At 39.6% G+C, this 21,734-nt stretch overlaps 12 protein-coding genes across 12 annotated transcripts; 3 read left to right on the forward strand and 9 right to left on the reverse strand. All coding sequences in view use genetic code 12, as the record gives it.

The window, feature by feature from the left end:
- Positions 1-226: 226 nt before the first annotated feature.
- On the forward strand, positions 227-710 carry ATP18 (F1F0 ATP synthase subunit i; the record flags this gene model as incomplete). The annotated part of the gene is made up of 2 exons (XM_036810289.1): positions 227-290; positions 571-710. The coding sequence occupies 2 exons, from the start codon at positions 227-229 to the stop codon at positions 708-710; spliced, it is 204 nt and encodes a 67-aa protein (XP_036666841.1).
- A 419-nt stretch (positions 711-1,129) lies between these two features.
- CPAR2_213180 (uncharacterized protein) lies at positions 1,130-1,879 on the forward strand (the record flags this gene model as incomplete). The annotated part of the gene is made up of 1 exon (XM_036810291.1): positions 1,130-1,879. The coding sequence occupies one exon, from the start codon at positions 1,130-1,132 to the stop codon at positions 1,877-1,879; it is 750 nt and encodes a 249-aa protein (XP_036666842.1).
- A 26-nt stretch (positions 1,880-1,905) lies between these two features.
- Positions 1,906-3,543, reverse strand: CPAR2_213190 (uncharacterized protein; the record flags this gene model as incomplete). Its single annotated transcript, XM_036810292.1, has 1 exon — positions 1,906-3,543. One exon carries the CDS (start codon positions 3,541-3,543, stop codon positions 1,906-1,908), a length of 1,638 nt encoding a protein of 545 aa, XP_036666843.1.
- Positions 3,544-4,022: 479 nt separating this feature from the next.
- SMF3 (putative divalent metal ion transporter) lies at positions 4,023-5,582 on the forward strand (the record flags this gene model as incomplete). The annotated part of the gene is made up of 1 exon (XM_036810293.1): positions 4,023-5,582. One exon carries the CDS (start codon positions 4,023-4,025, stop codon positions 5,580-5,582), a length of 1,560 nt encoding a protein of 519 aa, XP_036666844.1.
- A 38-nt stretch (positions 5,583-5,620) lies between these two features.
- Positions 5,621-7,425, reverse strand: CPAR2_213210 (uncharacterized protein; the record flags this gene model as incomplete). Its single annotated transcript, XM_036810294.1, has 2 exons — positions 5,621-7,323; positions 7,392-7,425. The coding sequence occupies 2 exons, from the start codon at positions 7,423-7,425 to the stop codon at positions 5,621-5,623; spliced, it is 1,737 nt and encodes a 578-aa protein (XP_036666845.1).
- Positions 7,426-7,629: 204 nt separating this feature from the next.
- CPAR2_213220 (uncharacterized protein) lies at positions 7,630-8,100 on the reverse strand (the record flags this gene model as incomplete). Its single annotated transcript, XM_036810295.1, has 1 exon — positions 7,630-8,100. The coding sequence occupies one exon, from the start codon at positions 8,098-8,100 to the stop codon at positions 7,630-7,632; it is 471 nt and encodes a 156-aa protein (XP_036666846.1).
- A 135-nt stretch (positions 8,101-8,235) lies between these two features.
- Positions 8,236-9,951, reverse strand: CPAR2_213230 (uncharacterized protein; the record flags this gene model as incomplete). The annotated part of the gene is made up of 1 exon (XM_036810296.1): positions 8,236-9,951. The coding sequence occupies one exon, from the start codon at positions 9,949-9,951 to the stop codon at positions 8,236-8,238; it is 1,716 nt and encodes a 571-aa protein (XP_036666847.1).
- A 1,339-nt stretch (positions 9,952-11,290) lies between these two features.
- Positions 11,291-13,021, reverse strand: CPAR2_213240 (uncharacterized protein; the record flags this gene model as incomplete). Its single annotated transcript, XM_036810297.1, has 1 exon — positions 11,291-13,021. One exon carries the CDS (start codon positions 13,019-13,021, stop codon positions 11,291-11,293), a length of 1,731 nt encoding a protein of 576 aa, XP_036666848.1.
- Positions 13,022-13,735: 714 nt separating this feature from the next.
- On the reverse strand, positions 13,736-15,568 carry CPAR2_213250 (uncharacterized protein; the record flags this gene model as incomplete). The annotated part of the gene is made up of 1 exon (XM_036810298.1): positions 13,736-15,568. One exon carries the CDS (start codon positions 15,566-15,568, stop codon positions 13,736-13,738), a length of 1,833 nt encoding a protein of 610 aa, XP_036666849.1.
- Positions 15,569-15,712: 144 nt separating this feature from the next.
- Positions 15,713-17,074, reverse strand: DFG5 (putative mannan endo-1,6-alpha-mannosidase; the record flags this gene model as incomplete). Its single annotated transcript, XM_036810299.1, has 1 exon — positions 15,713-17,074. One exon carries the CDS (start codon positions 17,072-17,074, stop codon positions 15,713-15,715), a length of 1,362 nt encoding a protein of 453 aa, XP_036666850.1.
- Positions 17,075-17,596: 522 nt separating this feature from the next.
- Positions 17,597-18,586, reverse strand: CPAR2_213270 (uncharacterized protein; the record flags this gene model as incomplete). The annotated part of the gene is made up of 1 exon (XM_036810300.1): positions 17,597-18,586. One exon carries the CDS (start codon positions 18,584-18,586, stop codon positions 17,597-17,599), a length of 990 nt encoding a protein of 329 aa, XP_036666851.1.
- Positions 18,587-19,167: 581 nt separating this feature from the next.
- Positions 19,168-21,534, reverse strand: ZCF9 (Zcf9p; the record flags this gene model as incomplete). The annotated part of the gene is made up of 1 exon (XM_036810302.1): positions 19,168-21,534. One exon carries the CDS (start codon positions 21,532-21,534, stop codon positions 19,168-19,170), a length of 2,367 nt encoding a protein of 788 aa, XP_036666852.1.
- Positions 21,535-21,734: the final 200 nt, after the last annotated feature.

Below are 21,734 nucleotides of genomic sequence, written 5' to 3' on the forward strand. Positions count from 1 at the left end.
TAAGGAAGAACAGATTTTTGCAGACGGTGTAGAGGGAAAACCAGTTATCCTGTATATAACTCTTGTCCAATTATATGGGAACAAAAATTTCATAATCCGAACGAACGAAAAAATTTGTTGCATAGAGAGAGACTAAACACGATAAAATTTCAACAACAACAGAAAGGTGTTTACACAGTTTGCTTTTAGATTGTACTATTCACACATATTCTGGTCTACACACATAATGTCATCACTTCCAAAATTCCCATTCCCAGTTTTGAAGACTTACTGGCCATACGCCGTTGGAGGTATGTAAATTTTGGTGTGGAGACCGCTACAAATTGGTTAGTTTTGCATTGGTCGATGGGCACTGGGGGCGTAGAAAAATAACAAGGTGATGATCAATTGCGATGTTGTTTTGTCAATGATACACGTGAGAGCTCACCGTTTCAAGCAATTACTCGATTGAAGGACATGTTTTGGGGAGAAACGCTATCTAGGTCATGCTATTTATTTGTCCTCGCTTCAACGACCAATAATGCTTCTTCTCTTTCAAAAAGCAGATTTTACTAACTATGTAAATACTAGCTGGTGTTACATATTATTTGATCTACAAAGCATCGATTGCTTCAGCCAATTCTGATGAATTCATTAACGATCCAAGAAACCCAAGATTCAAAAACGGAGGAAAATTCATTGACTTGAACAAGAAGGAAGAAGCTCACTAGGTCTGATAGAGCAGGGTTTTAAGCTGATAGATGCGGGTTAGGCTATATAGCTGAGTCCATCGAAAATTGTTTTATACAGGGTAAACACAGGTAATACACATTTAACAAGTTACGAAAAAAAAACTGATTCATGAACTCTAGTAATAATGAAGTGATCTCTATAATACCTTTACTAGTAGCTGTTTATCCTCCCATGATGCCTTCCCCAAATGCATCCAATTAAATGTGCCCATTATGTAAGAGAGCCATACGATATATGCGCTACCGTGTTGATTTCTAATATCCTTAAAGGTCATCTTTCACATTCTTTCCTCTAATTTGCATTTAATAGATCACTTTTGGACCAAAAAATTTTGCAACAATCTCCTTAGTGGCGAAAGACCTATTGAATCAAATCGACTACTACCTTCCCATCAAAGATGATGTTATCGAGAACTTATTTTATTCGAAACATAAATGCTAACTTGGCCAGACGCCTACTCCACATCAAAACAGCATCTACTCCTAACGAAAACGCCTTGAAATTCATCTCGCCAGATAAGCCTATCTTACCCATCGAGAATACCACATTCGAATTCACATCGACGTTACAAGCCATCCATTCTCCATTGGCGTTGCAACTATTCAAACTTCCTGGCATTAAATCAATATTGCTAGGACCCGACTTTTTGACAGTGAACAAGTTGGACAATTACGACTGGCATGAGCTATCACAAGAAGTTACTGACACTATGAAACAATTCTTGGATCACAAAGATGCCAAGCCAGTTATCACGAATGAACTTGTTGAGAAAATTCAACAAGATAAACAAGCGTTGGAAGATGAAGACGAATCCGATATTGTACTGATGATCAAGGAACTTATTGAAACAAGGATACGTCCTGCTATTCAAGATGATGGCGGGGATATTGAGTACAAAGGTTTTGACGAGGAAACTGGAACTGTATTTTTAAAATTACAAGGTGCATGTAAATCATGTAGTGCTAGTGAGGATACGCTAAAAAGTGGTATTGAAGGCATGTTGAAGCATTACATAGAGGAGGTTCAAGAAGTACAGCAGATCTTGGATCCAGAAGAGGAGATAGCCATGAAGGAATTTGAAAGATTGGAGTCACAGTTGAAAGGAACCAGAGAAAATGCAGTCGATGAAGGACCGCCATCGTTATAGGAAAGCTAGAGCTTTGTATTTATTAATTAGAGTTTATTTATTCCAGCAGGTAACTTTCTTTCTATGTCACGTAGAATCTTTTGACGAATACTGTTTTCATTCTCAATTCTAATCACTTGTTCATTCGATTCTTTCATGAGTCCATTGTCGATACATTTGCTTCCCACAGTGACTCTCACTTCTTCGAATAACTGGTTCATCCACTTGTTCATGAAATTAATCCAGTCTCTTGACACCTGATTGAATCCCAAAATCCATCCCAAACTGCACAATGCTATGCATGCATTCCCGCTGAAATCGAAAAACTGGTAAGACAATGCAGCGATGACTGATATGGGCAATTGATAGTAAACGAATGCTTTAGATAGAACCGAATACACCTCAGGCTGTACTTCCAGACTAACTCGCCTGTTGATGACTTCATTTTTTAACTCTAAGAGTGGGTTTTCCACTACTTCATCAGTTGAGAGAATCTTTCCTCGAAGAAAGTTGTAGTTTTCAATTGCCTTATTCATGAATTGATTGTTGAGGAAATCTTTCAAGTCGTACTCAACATTGTCATTCTTGTAGTATAATTTCCACCAAGACAATTTTTTTTGAACATAGTTGGTGGTTTCTGGAATAAATTCGTATTGGAGTTCCGAGTTCACCATTTGTCCAAAATTTTCAATCTCGGATTTGACCACGTCTGAACCCTCGCTTATAACGGTATTTGCCCTTTTGATTTTGCTCAGAATGGTTTGAATGATCTTTGCCAAATACCAGGAGGTTAAGTTGTCTGTCCTCAGAAAGTGATCAACAAATTTGAATAGTTCGTAGACGTTGCTTTTAGTCATGCTCTCTATGTATTCGTCAGCGGCATGAACATCCCTTTGTATGAACTGGACAATACCATTGTATGCAAGATTGCTGTTAATTTTAATTAGATGTGTCTGTATTCCGTCCTCGATTGAAAGTGGTGACAGTTCGGTACTTACTGGTGAGTATTCGGTATTGTCAATAACTTGTAAAAGAAGTCTATCTTTTATTGACGAAGGCAAACTTGTCGTGACATAATTAAATTGAGGAGTAACATAGACGACATATGTGCACTCGTCAACGGCTTTTTCCAACTGCGCGGCATTTTCATACTCCTCTATAATCAAGTCATTTGCAACGTCAGGAGCTTCCCTTTTGAATGTATTTCTGTATAGACCACTGAGGATTGGCGACGGTATTCGGTACTCCAAATCATCTTCATCTACTAGGTCCTTTGCATACTCTCCAAAGAAGAACCTCGCCAACCCATGTCTTTTTCTTATTCTCTCGAACCATACTTGATTGTTGGACGCCAATGGATCAGCTAACAAAACTTCCACGATTTTGGAATTTCGACGCACCTTCGCTGATTCATACAAGACAGCTACCTTGAATACTTGCGGTTCATGCCTGTTTTGTAGTAATTGTTTGAGAGTTGTTATGTCTTTGTTTAATGCCTTGTCCTGCGGAAAGCTACTTTGGTAATTGCTTAAATTGTAAACCAAAGTGTTTGACTCAAATGTCGCTTTCTTGTGAGTGGAAGCCTGTGAGTAAAGCTTAGTGCCCTTGCCCGAAAACGTAAAGCGTAGACGGGTTCTTAAACAATGCAAACCCCCTATTTGCGATGACTTTAATGATGGAAACATGTAATTGTTCCTCCACCGATGAGCGCTATTGCAGCAATTGAGATCTGAAGTCGGGAAGAACTATTGGTTAATGAAAAAAATATATATATACGGCGCGGGATTGGTAGCGGAGAGCTGGTATGCCACAGTACACACACATTCGTAGTACCCGTCGCTATGTTCAACTCAGAGCTGACCACCCATGTTATCGCTGGATGGAGTATTGTTGTTTGACATGTCAGTTTGCAGCTAACTGCTCTTGCTGTCATTATGTTCCATGTGTTACACGAGTGTATTGCGCTGGATATCAGACAAACGCGAACTAAAAAAAAAGCGGAATTGTGAAATCGATCACCTTACTTCTTGAATCTTCTCCTGTTTAAGACACATCTATTTAAATACGCAAGTCAGAGACAATTCAGAGGGCCTCTGCCAGATTCAATAAGGACTCATTCCAAATCCAAACCGATACGACACAAGCCACTCATTACCGAAAAAAGATGCACCCCGCAATCAAATCCTCCATACAAACATTCAAAAAGTATCTCACGTTCATAGGACCAGGTTTGGTGGTTTCAGTTTCCTACTTGGATCCGGGCAACTACTCCACCTCAACTTCTGGTGGATCAATGTACCAATATAAACTATGTTTTATCATTTTCATGTCAAACATATTTGCAGTCATTTTGCAAACACTATGCGTAAAGTTGGGGACCATAACTGGGCTCGATCTAGCTGAAATGTGTCGTTTGAACTTGACTCCCAAATGGAACTTGTTTATGTATTTGTGTGCTGAAATTGCCATCATTGCTACAGATTTAGCTGAAGTGGTTGGAACGGCAATTTCCTTGGAGATATTATTCGGTATACCCTTGCTTTATGGTGTTCTTATAACAGTTCTCGATGTATTGATAATCTTGATGGCATACCACAAAGACGGATCATTGAAGCAGACCAAAGTGTTTGAGATCTTGGTATCTATCTTGGTCATGGCCACGTGTATTTGCTTTATTTTGGAGTTGTTCAAGTGTCCTTTTGAGCCTGGTGCGGGATGGGAAATCTTTAAAGGATTTCTCCCTGTGAATAAGGAAATATTCAAGGAAAAGAATGCGTTGTTTTTAAGCTGTGGGATTGTGGGGAGTACAGTGATGCCACACTCCTTGTTTCTTGGATCTGCTTTGGTTCAACCAAGATTGAAAGATTTCGACGAAAAAAATGGAATGAAAGAAGAGGTTATCATCGATTCAGATAATGAGCAGGCAATTGTTATATCTTCAAACACAAATATGACTGAAACATCTTCGGATTCACCAGCCACGCCAATGTCAAGATTGAGAAGCTTGTCCAATGGATCTATGCTTGTGAGAAAATACAAGCCCTCATACGAAGCGATAAAGTATTGTTTGAACTATTCGTACGTCGAGTTAGTATTATCCTTGTTCATTGTCGCGGTATTTGTCAACTCTGCCATATTGATTGTGGCTGGAGCTACACTCTATGGCAAGCCCGATGCTGCTGATGCCGACTTGTTATCTATATACGAAATGTTGTCCCGCTATATTTCGCCAGCTGCTGGGTTGTTGTTTGCATTGAGCATGTTGTTTTCAGGCCAGAGTGCCGGGATTGTATGTACTATGGCTGGCCAAATAGTTTCTGAAGGGTTCATAAACTGGACGATTGCTCCATGGAAAAGAAGAATTATGACAAGAGTCATTGCAATTGTGCCAGTAATCATAGTTATTGGCATTCTTGGTCGTGAAGGTGTCAACAAAGTAATGAATTCCTCGCAAGTTGTGCTCAGTTTTATCTTGCCAATAGTTAGTGCACCATTGATTTATTTCACTGGTAAAAAAAAATTCATGGTGGTTTACAAAACCAGTGGCTCGTCTGATGAAACAAGTCCACTACTCTTGTCTGGTGAAGAGAGCAATGTTGCATCCAAGCCAATCACGTACGAAAATGGCAAATTTTTGCAAATAACGAGTATCCTCACATGGATTATTATTACAGCTCTAAACATCTACTTAATTATTGCATTCGCTAATGGTGCAGACATATAGTAATCCGCCAAAGAATAAACGACATTTTCTTTACCGGTCTAATGAAGTCTTCTTCTTCCACGAGTACCAGATGACCGCAAGCTAGGCAACCTGCCTGGTCTTGTCAAATGATTTGCTGTGAGTGGTGGTCCCAATCCCGCCAATGACCTCGATGCAGGCATACCTGGTAAAGTACCATTATATTCGCTAGTTAAAGTTGGAATTTTATTACTAACTTTGAATCCCAAGCCGTTTGGTCCAACATTGTACAACTTCATAGCCAATAAAATCAATTGTTGCACGCACCTATACAATTGTTTTTCTTCATCATTGGGTGGGAGAATATTTCCAGCGTCGCTTTTAAAGTACCTTTCTTGACGCAACTTGTTGAGTTTCAACAAGGAGCTTGAAATTAAGCGTTGTAATTTTGAAGGTTGCAACAATTCCTGACGATGAGTTTTTAAAAACTTTAGACTTTTCATTTCAAGTGGATCCCATTTCAACAAATTGGTCAAGCTTAGCACAGGTGAATCTTTCTCACTTTCATTCTCATCTTTGATTTCAACATCTTCCTCATTGGTGGTCTCTTCAAGCTTCAATTCTTCTTCTCGGCCATTCTCAACCTCCCTTGAACCTTCCGGTTGAGTGACTTCCAATTCTTCGACTTCTGTGTCCTCATCCATCTCATCACCATCACGCAAGAAGCTCTTCTTCAACTTCTCAATTTCAGCAAAACCAATGTGTTGCAACCATATATTGGCTTTGAGTCTGTCGGAAACTACTGCACCTTTGTTGTCTTTACTGGGGGCAAAGGATTGATAATTATGACCCTGACCCCAAGAAGAACTGGCGCCTCCTTTGTCAATGTCATGACTTCGTAACAAGTTCAACGTTGGTGGTTCGTTCGACGCAATTGGAAGGTCAGCATATTGAGGCAAGCTAGGACTTGGTCTCAAAGTCAATGCTTTGTATGTCAACCAATTGGGCATGGCAACAGTGTACCATGTAGGATGGAAAAAATCGTGCAAAATATTAGCGGGTCCTTCCAATGGTGGTGGGATTGTAGCACTAGATGGGGAGGTGTTTTCCAACAAATTGTTCGAACTAGAATCCTTTATTGTAGGTACGACTTTTGTTACGCTGAATGGCTCTGGAACCAAAGTAGGTGTTGTATCTAGGCTTGATTTGGATATGACTGAAGAGAACAACGGCTGGATTTTTTGTTTAACTGGTGGTGGATGATGTGGATTATAGATGCTAGAGCGACTTTGATAATCTTCCTCTTCTGTTTTCGAAATGTAGGTTATAATTTCCCCATTAGTAAGTGTGTATGTGGTCAAAATCTTGTTGAAATCGTCCTCAATTTGGGATTCTAATTCGTTGTCGATATCGTTCGACTTAATTGATGTACTTTGAACAAGTGTTCCAACCTCTCTTAGTAACAATTCAGTGGAAAATTTGTAAAAAAAATCAATTTCCTTGTACTTTTCTGACTTTTCACTTTCTTTATTTAACAAAATTGACGAGATTGCTTTGATATCATGAAACAACTTGTATGGCGAAGTGTTGTACTTACCATCTTGATATTGTTGGGATAGACTAGTCAACTCCTTTGCGTCATTTCCCTCCAATGAGGAAATAATGTTGGCTGGATTAGGCTCATGAAAATTCTTTGGCAAAACCTCTTCGGTAATTACATCATTGTTGGTATACTGGTAGACAGTGAATAAATCTGGTAATATTTGGCTAAAGTCTTTGTGAACTGAAAAAGGTGTTAGTACTTTTACTATGTGTGTGTGTGTGCATTACACGTCAGCAAATAAAACATACTTCCTGAGCCACCATTCACGTAATCTTTTGTCATATTTGATTTTATTTGATTTTTGTAGACAAAAGTGTTGTTGTTACTCGAAAAAATAGATCAAACTGATTATGGATATGGAAAAGACGAAAAGTTGTAGGAAAGTTGTGTTTTGGTATTAAAACCAATTTTTATTTTTTTTTCTCTTTCTTTAATATGAAGAAGAAGAATGATTTCTTTTTCTCTCGTTCTCTTTTTTGTGCACTTTTACACGCCTATGGTGAACCAACTATTGCCCAGTTCTTTTACCTTCGTCACTTTGTTGGGGTTGCAACCAACCATTGAAGCGAAAGTGGAAAGCAATTTCTCCGTAGGACTTCCTTTCCTACTGTTCAAAAGAGCTGTGCTTTTCCAGAACAACACATCTTTGTTCTTTTGTGACATTGGGTGAACTCTCTTGAGCACTTTGTCTCTTGGGACAACCACCTTCTTATCGTACACTCTTAGCTTAACCTTCGATGATCTCCTTTTGAAATAGCTTATTTTAGTCAAAAGAAAAGGATTGTAAACATTAATTGGTACCCCGCTCTCTTTCCCAGGCATTTCCAGTATACTCTCTTCAGGCAAGATTGAAGTTTTGCTAACATCCTCGTGATACTCTTCATCCGTAGACTGGTAAGTGTCATCAAAGCTCTCCTCATAAAATGAAAAGCTCCAATTGTTACATGAGATACTCATTGTGATTGCGGGGATAAAAGGCTGCCGTTTCAGATCAAAGGGATGGGGAAAGGGGGGGATGGGAGAGATTTAACACAACAAAAGTTTTGCAACCACACAATCAGAACAAAAATTCCAAACGTAAAGAAATAAATATTATTTACTCGTATGTGACATCAATACTTCAAGTCTGGATACTTGGTTCGAAAGTTCATGTGTCAAGTCGTCCTTGTGTCTTTCTCTCTCTTCGATATCAACAAATTCTCTTCTGCCTCGTACGATCCAGTCACAGAAGAAGAGTACAAACACGACACCAAACACAGCTGATGAATAGTTCATGTTACCAGCATTGACAGGCATTACCGATGGAAAGTTATAAAACACTGTAGTAAATATAGTCCAAATAACAAGTACAATGTTACAAACCAAGCCAACCTTGTTTAACCAAAATGGTCCATGTTGTATTTGATTTCTTTTGAAAATGAGGCAAAGTGTAGGAACCATATAAGACAATAACAAAAACATGACACACGATACAAGGATTGAGTTGAATGCTGTGTCTGATCCCAAGTAGATGCATCCAATGACACCAACCCAAAAGCATGACAAGAAATGTGCATTCACAGTAGTGCCTGTCTTGTGGTTCACTTGTGCCCAAAACTTGGAAAATGGCAACCCATTGTCCCTTGCAAATCCCCAACATATTCTTGCCGACCATGTATGGCACCCTATGTTGCATCCGACAGCGGTCACAATCACCAAGATTCCCAATCCAAGGGCGGCAGCTTTGGAGTCAGTTGCTTGGTGTAGTATATCCAATATCGGGATACCAGTGTTTGATGTCAACACCGCTTCTAAGTTCCTTATGCAAAAGAATATGGCAATGCAGTACGAAAATGTTGTAACAAAGCCAATGATGACAGTACTAATAAGTGCTATGGGAATGTCCACAGCAGGATTGAGTGATTCCTCCGCAATGTGTGTGGCTGCATCTAATCCATTAAAACTCCAGTTGGGATTAATCAATCCAACAATAAATGCAATGCCTGCTGAGCTCCATCCTGTTTGGTTTTGAAAGTCAACAAATACAAACTTGGCGCTCTCAAAGTCTCCTTTATGCATGGCCAACACCGTGATAATTATAATAATGAATGACAAAATCGAGATACCGAGAGTTCCCACGAATATAGTTGGCAAGGGACGATCATAGATGTTGAATAACAGGACCAAGATGTTGAATATCTCATATACAACAAATACTTGCCACTTGTGAACCACGAATGTAGGACGAAACAAGGCATACATTCCAACGATGCCCACTGAGATTGTGACCGTGATACTTGCAGAGGTGAACACAGACCCAGCCCATGACAACACCCCAGTAATGTAGGCCAACAACCTTGAGTATTTACGTGGCGCCAACTTCATTGTCCAATATATTTGTCCTGATGCATTGGGGAATGCGGAGGCCATCTCTGCCAACGTCAACACGACACACATTGAAAAAAATGAAACGATTATGATTCCATACACAATCATCATGGGTCCCCCGGAAGCAATACCTGTGATTAAAGATCCACTGATACCCGCCCACGAATTGGTAATACCAAATCCAACTCCAATCAATGATAGCATGTTAAAGTTCCTTCTTAATTCTGGTGCATAACCGGTCTCAGTCAGAAATTCCAAATTAGCTTGGGCTTCCTTCAAGGCTTTAGCTGCTTCCTCATCATTTACGATTGCAATATTATCCAAGCTTCTAATATTTGCAGGCAGACTAATCCTATTAGGAATTGCATCGTGGACGAACTCCCCTTCGCCAATGCTGTGACTATCCCAATATGATTCAGGTTTGTTGAATGGCTTTGTCATTTTGAGTAGTTATTAGTCAATGAAGAGTTGAGTCTCACTGCTCTTTTGACCACTGGAATGGCTTTAACTTTATATATGCCAGATAGTTTTGTAAGATTTTCGTATTCGTTAATAGTTAGTGCCTCATTGCATGTATGTAAAGGAATGATGTGGGGAAAGCTCTATGCAATGTGTGGACTATTTTCGAAGTTGAAATTGACTTTTATGTTAGCCTTGTATCATGGTGCATGTAAGAAAATTGACAAACGTTTAGGGAACGTCACCATAGACTCAAATAGGAGTTAACTCAGTACTTCAAGTACAATAGGCCTCGCAAAATGAGGAGAAGAGAGTTCGAGCTTTATTTTGTGTTGTCAATATCGGAGATGGAAATTATAGAACGGATAAAAAGATGTTGCAATTTTGTGTCACATATAGTTTTGAGGCGACTTCTCCAACATTTATCAACGAATTATTTCTGTTCATCATTAATAGTAGAAGCTAAAGACAACTTCTCACGAGCAGGGTTGTGTTTTGGATATCTCACGAATCTCGGCTACTCTGTTGATGACCTCAGCATTTCCCCTTCGCTGCTTGATTCAATCTCATACTTCTTGTAGATCTTTTTTGGCTCCCGCTGATGCTTCTAAAATTACTAAAGAGTTAAGCTTTCATAGAGTCACGCAAGGTATAGTATTGCTCCCTCACTCCCTTCTGCCAGCACTGAATTTCTTTGGCTTGGTGGGGACAATTGGCAACAATCTGTAGATAAACATTTGCCACAAACTCCGAAAGATTTTCCCCACATTTTGATTATTTCCAAATTTGGAATACACAACCGCGTCTTTGGCGTAATTCATCTTGAATGTGTCCCAATATCTCGAACAAAAAATGGTTTGCTCAGTTTAGAATAAGTTACTAGCGTTTGAGAGTATATCTTTTTGATTGGAGCTGCAGAATTCGGCCTTGAAGCTAGTGATCGTTTGTTCCTTGTGTTGAGGTAAGACAATTCTATCTAACTCTTGTACACCAATTCTGTAATGAAGGCGGATAATAGTCAAATTATGAGTTACTCATCCTTTAGTTCCGTTGCTCGTGCTTGAAAAAGAATTATTCCAAGGTTGGAAAAAACTGATTCACACGCCATGTTGATACAATCGAATAAAAGGAAACCGTAAATTTTTAGTGTCCCATTCCTCCAACTTGTTGAATTAAGTGTAACAATTTATAGCAAGCAGATTACATACACACCCTATGGATGATGCTGAGAAAAAGATCCGAGTGCAAAGAGAGTTAACATCTCCAATATCTACGTAACCAAGATAATATAAATTCTAAAGAAAACATGCGAATGTTCCATTCATGCTTCACGACTTGGATGCGACAATAATGCTTCAATATTCGACACCTGATTCGAAAGTTCGTTTGTCAAATTGTCCTTGTGTCTTTCTCTTTCTTCGATATCAACAAATTCTCTTCTGCCTCGTACGATCCAGTCACAGAAGAAGAGTACAAACACGACACCAAACACAGCTGATGAATAGTTCATGTTACCAGCATTGACAGGCATCACCGATGGAAAGTTATAAAACACTGTAGTAAATATAGTCCAAATAACAAGTACAATGTTACAAACCAAGCCAACCTTGTTTAACCAAAATGGTCCATGTTGTATTTGATTTCTTTTGAAAATGAGGCAAAGTGTAGGAACCATATAAGACAATAACAAAAACATGACACACGATACAAGGATTGAGTTGAATGCTGTGTCTGATCCCAAGTAGATGCATCCAATGACACCAACCCAAAAGCATGACAAGAAATGTGCATTCACAGTAGTGCCTGTCTTGTGGTTCACTTGTGCCCAAAACTTGGAAAATGGCAACCCATTGTCCCTTGCAAATCCCCAGCATATTCTTGCCGACCATGTATGGCACCCTATGTTGCATCCAACAGCAGTCACAATCACCAAGATTCCCAATCCAAGGGCGGCAGCTTTGGAGTCAGTTGCTTGGTGTAGTATATCCAATATCGGGATACCAGTGTTTGATGTCAACACCGCTTCTAAGTTCCTTATGCAAAAGAATATGGCAATGCAGTACGAAAATGTTGTAACAAAGCCAATGATGACAGTACTAATAAGTGCTATGGGAATGTCCACAGCAGGATTGAGTGATTCCTCCGCAATGTGTGTGGCTGCATCTAATCCATTAAAACTCCAGTTGGGATTAATCAATCCAACAATAAATGCAATGCCTGCTGAGCTCCATCCTGTTTGGTTTTGAAAGTCAACAAATACAAACTTGGCGCTCTCAAAGTCTCCTTTATGCATGGCCAACACCGTGATAATTATAATAATGAATGACAAAATCGAGATACCGAGAGTTCCCACGAATATAGCTGGCAAGGGACGATCATAGACGTTGAATAACAGGACCAAGATGTTGAATATCTCATATACAACAAATACTTGCCACTTGTGAACCACGAATGTAGGACGAAACAAGGCATACATTCCAACGATGCCCACTGAGATTGTGACCGTGATACTTGCAGAGGTGAACACAGACCCAGCCCATGACAACACCCCAGTAATGTAGGCCAACAACCTTGAGTATTTACGTGGCGCCAACTTCATTGTCCAATATATTTGTCCTGATGCATTGGGGAATGCGGAGGCCATCTCTGCCAACGTCAACACGACACACATTGAAAAAAATGAAACGATTATGATTCCATACACAATCATCATGGGTCCCCCGGAAGCAATACCTGTGATTAAAGATCCACTGATACCCGCCCACGAATTGGTAATACCAAATCCAACTCCAATCAATGATAGCATGTTAAAGTTCCTTCTCAATTCTGGTGCATAACCGGTCTCAGTCAGAAATTCCAAATTAGCTTGGGCTTCCTTTAGCAACCTGGAAGCATCTTTTTCCTTTGCCATTGCAATGTTGTCTAATTGTTGAACTCGGGTAGGTTGTTGGAAAATTCTATTTGAGGTTGTATGGCTTATGACTTCGCCATAGCTAACACTGGGTCTAACATCCCCCGTACTCTTCTTTTCCACTAAGTTTGAAATTGTCATTATCTATCTGATTTGAGGAGCAGTTTCGATGAACGAAGCAACCAATTGTTGAGGTACCCATCGATGAAATCCCATTTTATTTATATGGTTGTTTGAAGAAGCAACACTCATCAATCGAACAAATATGTAAGAAGCTCCAATGACTTAGTTGGAAAGTACAACAATAATCTTATCTTTCTCACATATCAGCTTATCAGTTTAGTAGTAACTTTCTCAAATTTTTTGGCCGACCCAACTTCTCAATTTGTGATGCTGCATTGTTTTTGCATCAAATTGGATGGACTTTGTGAAACCTTTGATAGTAGAAAGCGGATATTCAAGATTTTTCCGTCTTAAGTTTATTGTTTGGGCACCATACCAATTGGGAAACTGAAAACGCAGTCGTCTTGCAACCCTTGCGTAATTTAGGTTCTTCTGCATTGTTAGTGGTGGGAATAAATGTTAAAAATAGCCTTCTATTGTTCTCTCACGAAATCTACAATCAATCGAATTGCTCAATGTACTCTGCCTGTGTGATTGAAGAGGGGAAGTTTTCGATAGAGTGTGGATTGTGCGACCGCCAGGCTTACGCTTTGTGTACCTTATTTAATGTGCGATACCTTTTTCATTGAACCGATTCTGAAATTCCCGCATAATGAAGAGTGAAATCTCACCAATGAGGAATTTTGCAGCTTACCAGTATTCTATTCTAAATTGTGTCATCTGTATACATAATCACACCGACTCCTCTTCGTCTTCCTCGTCAGAGTCATTGAGTAGACCTGCCTGCATCAATATCAGATCCCAATCACTGAACAATATGAAACATGTTTCGCTCAATGAGATCACCACCATACCACTTCCAATACCAAACCATAATCCGAAAAGACCATAGCCTAAATTCTTACTCAAAATTAAAGCTAATGGTAATGCAAATGCATAGTATGCAATCAAGTTTATCACTCCTCCGATTTTCTGTTGCCCTTGTGCTCTCAAAATACCACTATCAACACAAGCTACTCCATCAAATACTTGCAATATTGCCACCAAAGGATCAAGTAAGTTAGCTATTAACCCAATGACATCTTTGTCATTGGTGAATATCTTTGCCAACTGGTTCTTAAAAGTGACGAATGCTAAACAGTTGGCACTGGCCACGACTAAACCTCCAAGCATGGCCACTCTAGTAGCAATGATTGCCCCCTCCATATTCTGACCACCAATGAAATGAGCTATACGTGTTGAAGCAGCAATACCCAAAGCAAAGGGAACCATGTAAGATAATGATGCAATACTAGAAACCGCACTTTGAGCTGCCAACGGTTTCGTGCCGAAATACGATGCAAAAAGGGTCATTATCTCGTATGCCAAATACTCTGATTCTATCATCACAATTCCTGGTAATGCCAAATGAGCAAATTGACCCCAATCTTTCAATAACTCCGAGACCTTAGCGAGTCCATACCAGCATTTCTTTCCGTCAATGAATCTGACGTACAATACAAGCAAGAGTGACATGACCCAAAAGTTAAGTGCAGTGGCAATAGGTGCACCAATGTATCCCAATCCATAAGTTTTATTCCACACCAAGAACCAAGACAAACATATATTGATTGGCGCGCTGATGAATAACACGCCAGTTCCTGCTTCGAATATACCCTGTGCTTGCAAGAATCTTTTACCGTTTTCAAATACAATATACCCTGGAGCACCCACAATCAATATTCTCAAAAATTGAGATGTTAATTGAACGACACCGTCGTCGTCAATGATAAACTGTAGGATATATGCGCTGAACCACCACAAAAGGCCACAAGGTACAAACAATACCCATGAAAATAAAACACATCGCTGAACGTAAACACTCATTAGCTCGTAATTCTTGGCTCCATAAGCTTGAGAGCACAACGTATCTAGTGCAGTTGCTGTTCCTTCAAAGATCCCAAATGTTATTGTCGAGGTCATGGTGGCCAAACTCACTGCTGCTAACTCCTTTGTCCCCAATTTCCCCACCACTATCAAACAAACAATTGAGAAAAGATGCTCTAGTATAAATGTGACAATTAAAGGCAATGCATGACGGAACAAGACTTTGGCTTCAGTGGCATAGTTTGTTTTTAAATTCATAAAGTTGTCTAAATCATAGCTCTTTGACGATTTCAAGCTCGTTCGCCTTCTCCCTGATCCGTAGATATTTTCCCCAAATATGTGATCGTGATCTAAGTCATCCTCGTCGGAAGTGGCGGCCGATGACATACGTCGATGATGTTCTTCAATTAACCATGAATGAAACAGTTCCTGATCTTCAGTGGCTTGTGCACTGCTCAAAGAGTCTGGTAATGACCTTGAAGTGCTAACACTCGCAGTATCACTGACATCCTGCTCTGCTCCAAACTCCGACCCATTTTCAATCAACGATAAAAACGATCTTTGATCTTCTCCTTCTCCATAACTGAACAACGGACGCTTAGTTGACGGTGGAACGAATATTCGTCTGCGTCTGTTCCCTGTGAGACCAGCCCCGGTGTTCGGGTCTGCTAGTCTATTAATTGACTGAAATAACACCATTTTTAATTGGCTTTGGGTGGTGCCTAGAATTACATATTTTTTCGCTTTTTTTTTTGCGCAAGTTTATAGAGAGACAAAAATGTTGAGGAGCTTACAGGTTAATAATCCACACATATGAATATACTAGATAATACATACATCTTTTTAGAATACCATCCAGATACCACCACCCAATAAGACTGCCAACACAACTGCTGTCAAGACACCCGCACCTGCTCTATCTTTACCAGTTATATCAATCTTATTCTTGTTTGTGGTATCTTCAGTGTCAGTACCTGCTGCATAATTGGTTCTGTTTGTTCCCCCTGTTTCAACACTTATTGGCTTCTCGGCAATAAGAGACAAGATCACTTCCAAGGCCGACATCTGTTCACCTAATCCGTAAACACCATCCCAACCACTAACTGACCAATTTTCTCCACACGTGACGCCATCCAGACCTCCTGAGCACGATTGTGCTGCTGCTGCTGCACTTGTTTCCAAATAAGGTCTAATCATATCTTCAAAGTCGGGTATAATCACCATAGTCAATCCGAGACAACGTGAAAATAAACTACGGAAAGACCTTTGATCATTGTTGCACCTTTTACTAGGTAGACATGTGGTTTCCTGCATTACCTGGTTGGTCGAGTTGAAAAAATAAGCCGTTGATGCTTCAACAATTTCTTGAGTGCGAAACTTCCACGTTTCATCTCCCGTAACATTGTACAAGTATGCACAACCAGTCATGAATACTCCATAGGTATAAGACCATCTCAAGTCTGTTACGTCTGTACAATTCTCTTCGATATTTGCACCATCATATATACGCAATTTTCCGTTTGTTTCCTCAGTCAAGAAATTGACCTCCTCCATCCAATCCCACACTCGCTCTGCGGTGGGGAGATATGCTGACTCGTTTCCTGTATACCTAGCCAATCTTGCGGCAATGTGGAAAAGACAACCATTTGAGATTGTATTTTTATAATTGTAACCCGAATTCCAAGTAAAAATTTGCCATCTCAATCCACCTCCACAATGTTCTGTATCCCATCTTGCATCCATTGTGTTGAAGATTGCTTGTGCCATTTCTAGCCACGAATGCAGTTCAGGGTTTGTAAAATTTCTCTCAACAGCCTCCATGATTGCCATTCCCCAAACACCTTGATCATCATTACCTTCAGTTGTTGACTGATTTGAAGGAATATAATTGTAGTTGTCACCTGCTTGATGGTACATTCCCTCATAAATCCATTTTTCCAAAGTTGAATTGTCTGAATCGCAGTATGAAAAATAATCTACAAACCCACCAAAGGCTTCGCCTGCATTCCACCAATAGTTGGGAGACGCAAACATACCAATAGTACCTCCGACTCTAAAACCTTCATAGTAGTTCCACATACCATCAGACACGATTTTCGCAGCTGCACAAATAGAGTCCTTGCTATTAATATCCAATTCAATGGAGTACACAGTTGCAGTGTACAATACAATCGTCGTCGTTATAAGCTTATTTAGTCCAAACATGATTTCAATGGGATGTGGACTTATGACTGAAGATACCTTTTGGTGAAAATATGGCTACTATTTGATGTCGTTTTCAAGACTGTAGGGACAGTTTTTAATTTCAAGCTTCTCACGTTTTCAACAAATTCTGCAAAAAACAAAAACTCGCGTTTGAGTGTTGCGAAGAAAAAGTTGATGATTGCTTCTGTGGTTAGAGTGTAGTATTATGTTGCTTGGATGACTAGTGTTCTAGGCAAATACACTTTGTGGGATGATGGTAACGTCGTTAAAGGCTGAGCTTTCTCCCTTGTTCTCTTGTTTTTTGTCCTGGTTTATTTTTAAATTCGTTTTCTGTTTTTCTTCTTTTTACTCTAGATGGTTTTTGTGTACCATTCTACATTTTACAAGTTTAATGCGTGTTTCAACTTAACCCCAAGTCCACTGCAACATCAAAAGTGGGGAGCCACACTTGAGTGTCTGAATTTCGCATCTATTGAATCGATAAATAATTCTCTATACAAACACCTCATCTCATTACATATCTTACCAATTATACAACTGCAATAGTTGTGTGAGACGTGACAAGACAACTCTATTATTTGCCAAGATTAATGGACCATCACTATCCTCTTCCTTTTTGCCTAGTCCTTGGGACATATAGCAAGCGTCATAAGTTGATTTATTTTGTCTTTTCTTTCCTGTACTCAATTCACTTGTTCCATCTCTATCCACCAAAATTCCATTCCAGCCGGCTCTAATAGCACCAACAAAGTCTTTTGCGTGACTGTCACCAACATGCCAACATCCCGATAAGTAATCTCCTGGTGGAGTTGGTCCTCTGTACCTGTTATCGATTTGAACTCTGTACTCATTCACCGCGATGGCGTCAAAGAATGACTTTTTTGGCTTGCCAACTTCATAATCGTAAGATAAATTAACACTGGTGAAGTAATCTTTCAATTTTAAGCTTTCCAATATTTTGATTGCTCGCGTATCTGAATTACTAGAAGTAACCATGGTTACTCCTTTTTCTCTCAATCCTTTCAAAGTCGGTATGACGTCGTCATAAACATCATAAGCCTCATTACTAGTGAAATGATTAACTAAACGATCGCAAATCTCCTTTGTTTTGGGATCTTTTCTCAGCAATCCATAAACCCTAATCACAAGCTCTCTCCACCAGGCATCCGAATTTTCAAAGTGTGCCACACCTTTTCCATAATTGGGGAATTCATCCTGTAACTCCTCGTAAGTTTTGGCAAAATCGTGGCGAATTGACTCTGCTGTTTTCAGTATACCAAACTCCAGGCTTGTTATTTGGTGGTATTGTTCAGGAACAGGAATTTTTGGTTTGTAGATGGTGCCGAACAAATCAAAGGATATAAAATTTGGTTTGGGAAACTTCTTTTCTGATTCTCGAATCATTCTCGTATTTTCGGCATTGAAAGGTTGGGAAATAAGGTGTGACTGGGTTGACACTGACCGGTTAAAGCTTTTAAGTGATTGAGTAGGTGCTTTGAGTGTAAATATCATGGCTGTTGTCCAGAGAATGTAGTGAATCAGTATCTTTTTCCCGATTCACCGTATGTTCTCTCGATCGGCAAAACCAATGATTAGGTAAAAAATTACTTAATGAAAGCATGGAAGAGGTTGCTGCAACGGTCCCAATGTTTAGCCTAGACTTCATTGTGATAGAGAATAAATATATGCTTCACTTGGTAAGTACTACATTGTGAATGAAACCTATGGACAGCAAAATTGTGAATAATAGTGAATTTTCAAAAACTTATTACTTGAGTAAATGCTGTACTAACTTTCCACATTTGGTTGCGAAATGATTCAAAACAAAGTCATGGGATTGACAAAAAAATTTGTGCAACCTAGAAGGTACCATAAAAAGGATTTGACACCACTAACTACGCATGTAAATTATCCACTATGTCCGTGAAAAATTGGGTTTGATTGTTTCACTAGTAAATGGCATGTTGGCTGGGTACACCAGGAGATACGCTACCAATTCCATCTTACTTGAATATACACGCAACCTTTACTTCGATGCAGAATGTTTTCTACAGAACAAGCATATGCCTGATGATCACATCATACTCAGTCGCCTAGCCCAAGAGTACTTCCCATCCCCATTCTTTCATGATATTACTCCAATGGACTTTCGACTCAATCCCATTCAACTCAGAGCTATTCAATGTAGCATTTTCATTATTTACCACTGACATCAAACCATTAAGTGGATTATGATAATTACCCAGCAAAGTGGTTTCAATGCTGGAACTGTCTCCCTTGTTGTCACTAATTGGCAATTTATCCTTTCTTCTCCACACTTCTTCAACCACTTCAAATGCACGATCAACATTACCAATCCACATCTTGTCCACCAACAACTTCCATCGTGCTTTGCACCACTCTCTTTCTTCACCAGGCTCAGCCTCACATGACGCAACCAAGAGGGGGAAGATATGCACTACACTTGTATTTGATGATTTCGAAATTGATGCTAAAAGGATGAAAATCTTTTCAGCAAGTTCATGTGATGATAATGACGGAATTTCGGGCACAGCTTGGTGAAGAAAAAGCAACGTCGCGTAACGATATGCTTCTGCTGTAGCAATACAACTTGGTAAATCCCAGGTTTTGGACCCGTTTTCTTCTTCATTCTTGATCATATTCACATTGATCGTTGACTTCCACTCTAAAAGCAAATGACGCAACTCAGACGCTTGTGTGATTGAATTCAACGAATTTCTCTTTTTCCACTTCTCACTAGCCTTTGTCTTTCGAATTTTGGAAACTAAAGCAGCCACTTTTCCAATGATGCAGAACAAGTTCTGGCCACATCCCAACAACGGATCGACAATCTCTGAGTCATAATTGAAAGCATCAAACTCCTCAAAGAATGTATATCCTTTATCCGATGATTCACTGAGATCAGATGCAGATGGGGAATCTTGTCCATCTTTTACCTTATTGTTCAGAATCATTGATGTTATCGTCGCCACCAAGTCCACTCCTTTCTCGTCGTAATTTGTTTCCGTGGTCATTTGGGCAATCACCAGGAAATATATCCAAGTGTTGAATAATATTTGAACCGGATTGGGTATAACCAATGTAGTGCTCTTTGTTTTGCAGTCGTGAATCATTTTTTCATACTCAAATTGATCAATTAAAACTAGCTTACTTTTTAGTTGCAAGTAGCTTTCATGAGAAACTTCAGATCTATCTTGTGTCAACACATTGCTACGGACCGACTCCTGATGTTCCCTCAATAATGACAAAATTTTGTTGATCATAGTCTTTGCTCCTTTCAAGTGAGCAATACCACTTGATGTCAGAACATCCCATGATTCACATACTGCCAAATTCAAACAAGTCGCTAATGCTATATCAGCGGGAAAATCGACTTCAGCTCCATTTTCCATCTTGGACAATCCACTTGCAAGTTCCAAAATGCATCTCTTCATGTAAGTTTGCGCTTTTGATCGCAACTCTTTCGTTGATGCAACGATACCATGTGAACCAGCTAAATGAAAAAGAGTCATTGCTGCTATTGAGTTGAAAAGACAGCCATACCTAGACGCTAGTGGGACGAGCAAATTTCTCCAGGGGTTTTCGTGCATCCCGTTTTTGATTGACATGATTCCCGACGTGTATTCCGAGTACAAGTGGAGGATCTGATCATGTTCTGCAGTTTTCGTCAACGGTTTGTTGATTTCACAAACGGGAGAAGAGCCTGATGACAATTCATGAGTCCGGCTTAATGTAAGTGGACTCATTATTGTTTCAACCGAAGGAACATCAATATCTCCCAGATTTAATGCAAAATTCAATATCGCTGAAAGGGATGGGGTTAGACTAATGTCAAAATTAAAATCCTTCCTCTCCTTGACAAGTGTAGGCGGGTTCAAAATATTTTCAAAACTGGGTGAAAGAATTGACTGAGTAGAAGTATCGATAGCGTTGATTGGCAGTTTGGCACTCACTTGTTCTGTTTGGGTAATAGCTCTCAACCTTTGTACATCTTTAAAGGGATACGTGTCACTGTAAGATCTTATAGTGAGTGGCGTTTCTTGTGTTGGACTGTTGGTTGGTACCGTTGCACTAAATCTTCGTCTCCCCTCAAGCACAGTTGGATTCAACCCTTTGGAGATCAAATCATTCTCTCTCGTAATCTGCTCAATGCTCTTCCCAGTGACAGAATAGCTTGCAAGTTGTAGATGTCCTTTCAAGACTTGATCACCGCTAGAAGCTTTTGATTCATTAAACAGTTTCCATTTGAAGTTGGTCGCATACCCGCCACATACTATATTCTTCTTGCTGCAATTCACACAAGAAGGCTTCGTTTCATCACACTTGAGTCTTTTCTTCTTACATGTGATACATCCATTTCTTGACTTTGTACGTGGCTTATTAATTGTACCTGACGTCGCTCGCGACAAGTTCGGTACTGATGTTGTTGCTGATTTCATAATTTGTTTTGGTGACATTAAAGTGGGTGTTTCGACTGTATAATAACCTGTAATGATTCTGAGCGAGTTGTTACCAAAAGTGAATAACCAAAGCGGAAAACTTTGCAAAACTTTCAAAGGATGTAGCCTGAGTTACTCTTTACAGCTAAAAGCTACCATGATTTATCGGATAAGTTTGGAAAGCGGGAATCTGTGCAGAG

Source organism: Candida parapsilosis, contig 005809, assembly GCF_000182765.1.
Source record: "Candida parapsilosis strain CDC317 annotated contig 005809".
Lineage (NCBI taxonomy): Eukaryota > Fungi > Ascomycota > Pichiomycetes > Serinales > Debaryomycetaceae > Lodderomyces > Lodderomyces parapsilosis.